This window comes from Colobus angolensis, unplaced genomic scaffold (assembly GCF_000951035.1).
Source record: "Colobus angolensis palliatus isolate OR3802 unplaced genomic scaffold, Cang.pa_1.0 Scaffold37, whole genome shotgun sequence".
NCBI lineage: Eukaryota > Metazoa > Chordata > Mammalia > Primates > Cercopithecidae > Colobus > Colobus angolensis.
This window is the reverse complement of record NW_012117043.1, coordinates 3,111,893-3,112,723: the sequence shown is the minus strand read 5'-3', so window position 1 is coordinate 3,112,723 and position 831 is coordinate 3,111,893. Positions and strand designations below refer to the sequence as shown.

Sequence of the window (831 nt, the reverse complement as noted above, 5' to 3'; positions counted from 1 at the left end):
TGAGACGGAGTCTCGCTCTGTCGCCCAGGCTGGAGTGCAGTGGTGCGATCTCAGCTCACTACAAGCTCCGCCTCCTGGGTTCACGCCATTCCCCTGCCTCAGCCTCCCGAGCAGCTAGCATGAGCCACCGCGCCCGGCATTATTTTATTTTTTGTAGAGACAGGATTTCACCATGTTGCCCACGTTGTTTCACATTGTTTTAATCCAGGCTGGCTATGAACTCCTGGGCTCAAGCAATACACACACCGTGGCCTCCCAAAGTGCTAGGACCACAGGCTGAGTCACTACACCTAGCCTCTATATCACGACTTCTTTCATGGCGAGTAAGGTGACTGGAATGAGTGTAGGCTTTACCGCATGTCTTACATTCATAGGGTTTTTCTCCAGTATGAATTCTTTCGTGGAGGTGAAGGGAACTGGGGTGACTGAAGGCTTGGTCACATTGTTTACATTCATAGGGTTTCTCTCCAGTATGAGTACTTGTATGGTTACAAAGGGAACTCAAACGACTAAAGGCTTTGCCACATTGTTTACATTCATAGGGTCTCTTTCCAGTATGAATGCTTCCATGGTAATGAAGGGAAGTGGAACAGCTGAAGGCTTTAGCACATTTGGTACATTTATAGGGTCTTTCTCCAGTGTGAGTCTTTTCATGTGTCTTAAAAGAACAAGAAAATCTGAATGTTTTCCCACATTCCTTACATTCGTAGGGTTTCTCTCCAGTGTGAGTTTGTTCATGTATTAGACAAGAACTGGAAACAGTGAACGCTTTACCACATTGTTTACATTTATAGGGTTTTTCTCCTGTGTGAGTTCTCTGATGTCTTTCAA

General features: G+C 45.6%; 1 protein-coding gene across 1 annotated transcript in view; it reads right to left on the bottom strand.

The window, feature by feature from the left end:
• Positions 1 to 229: 229 nt before the first annotated feature.
• The window catches only part of LOC105520075 (zinc finger protein 669-like), a 1,834-nt gene continuing 1,232 nt past the window's right edge, over positions 230 to 831 (bottom strand). Inside the window, 1 exon segment of the mRNA XM_011953654.1 lies at positions 230 to 822. Coding sequence (XP_011809044.1) covers positions 230 to 822 — 593 coding nt within the window.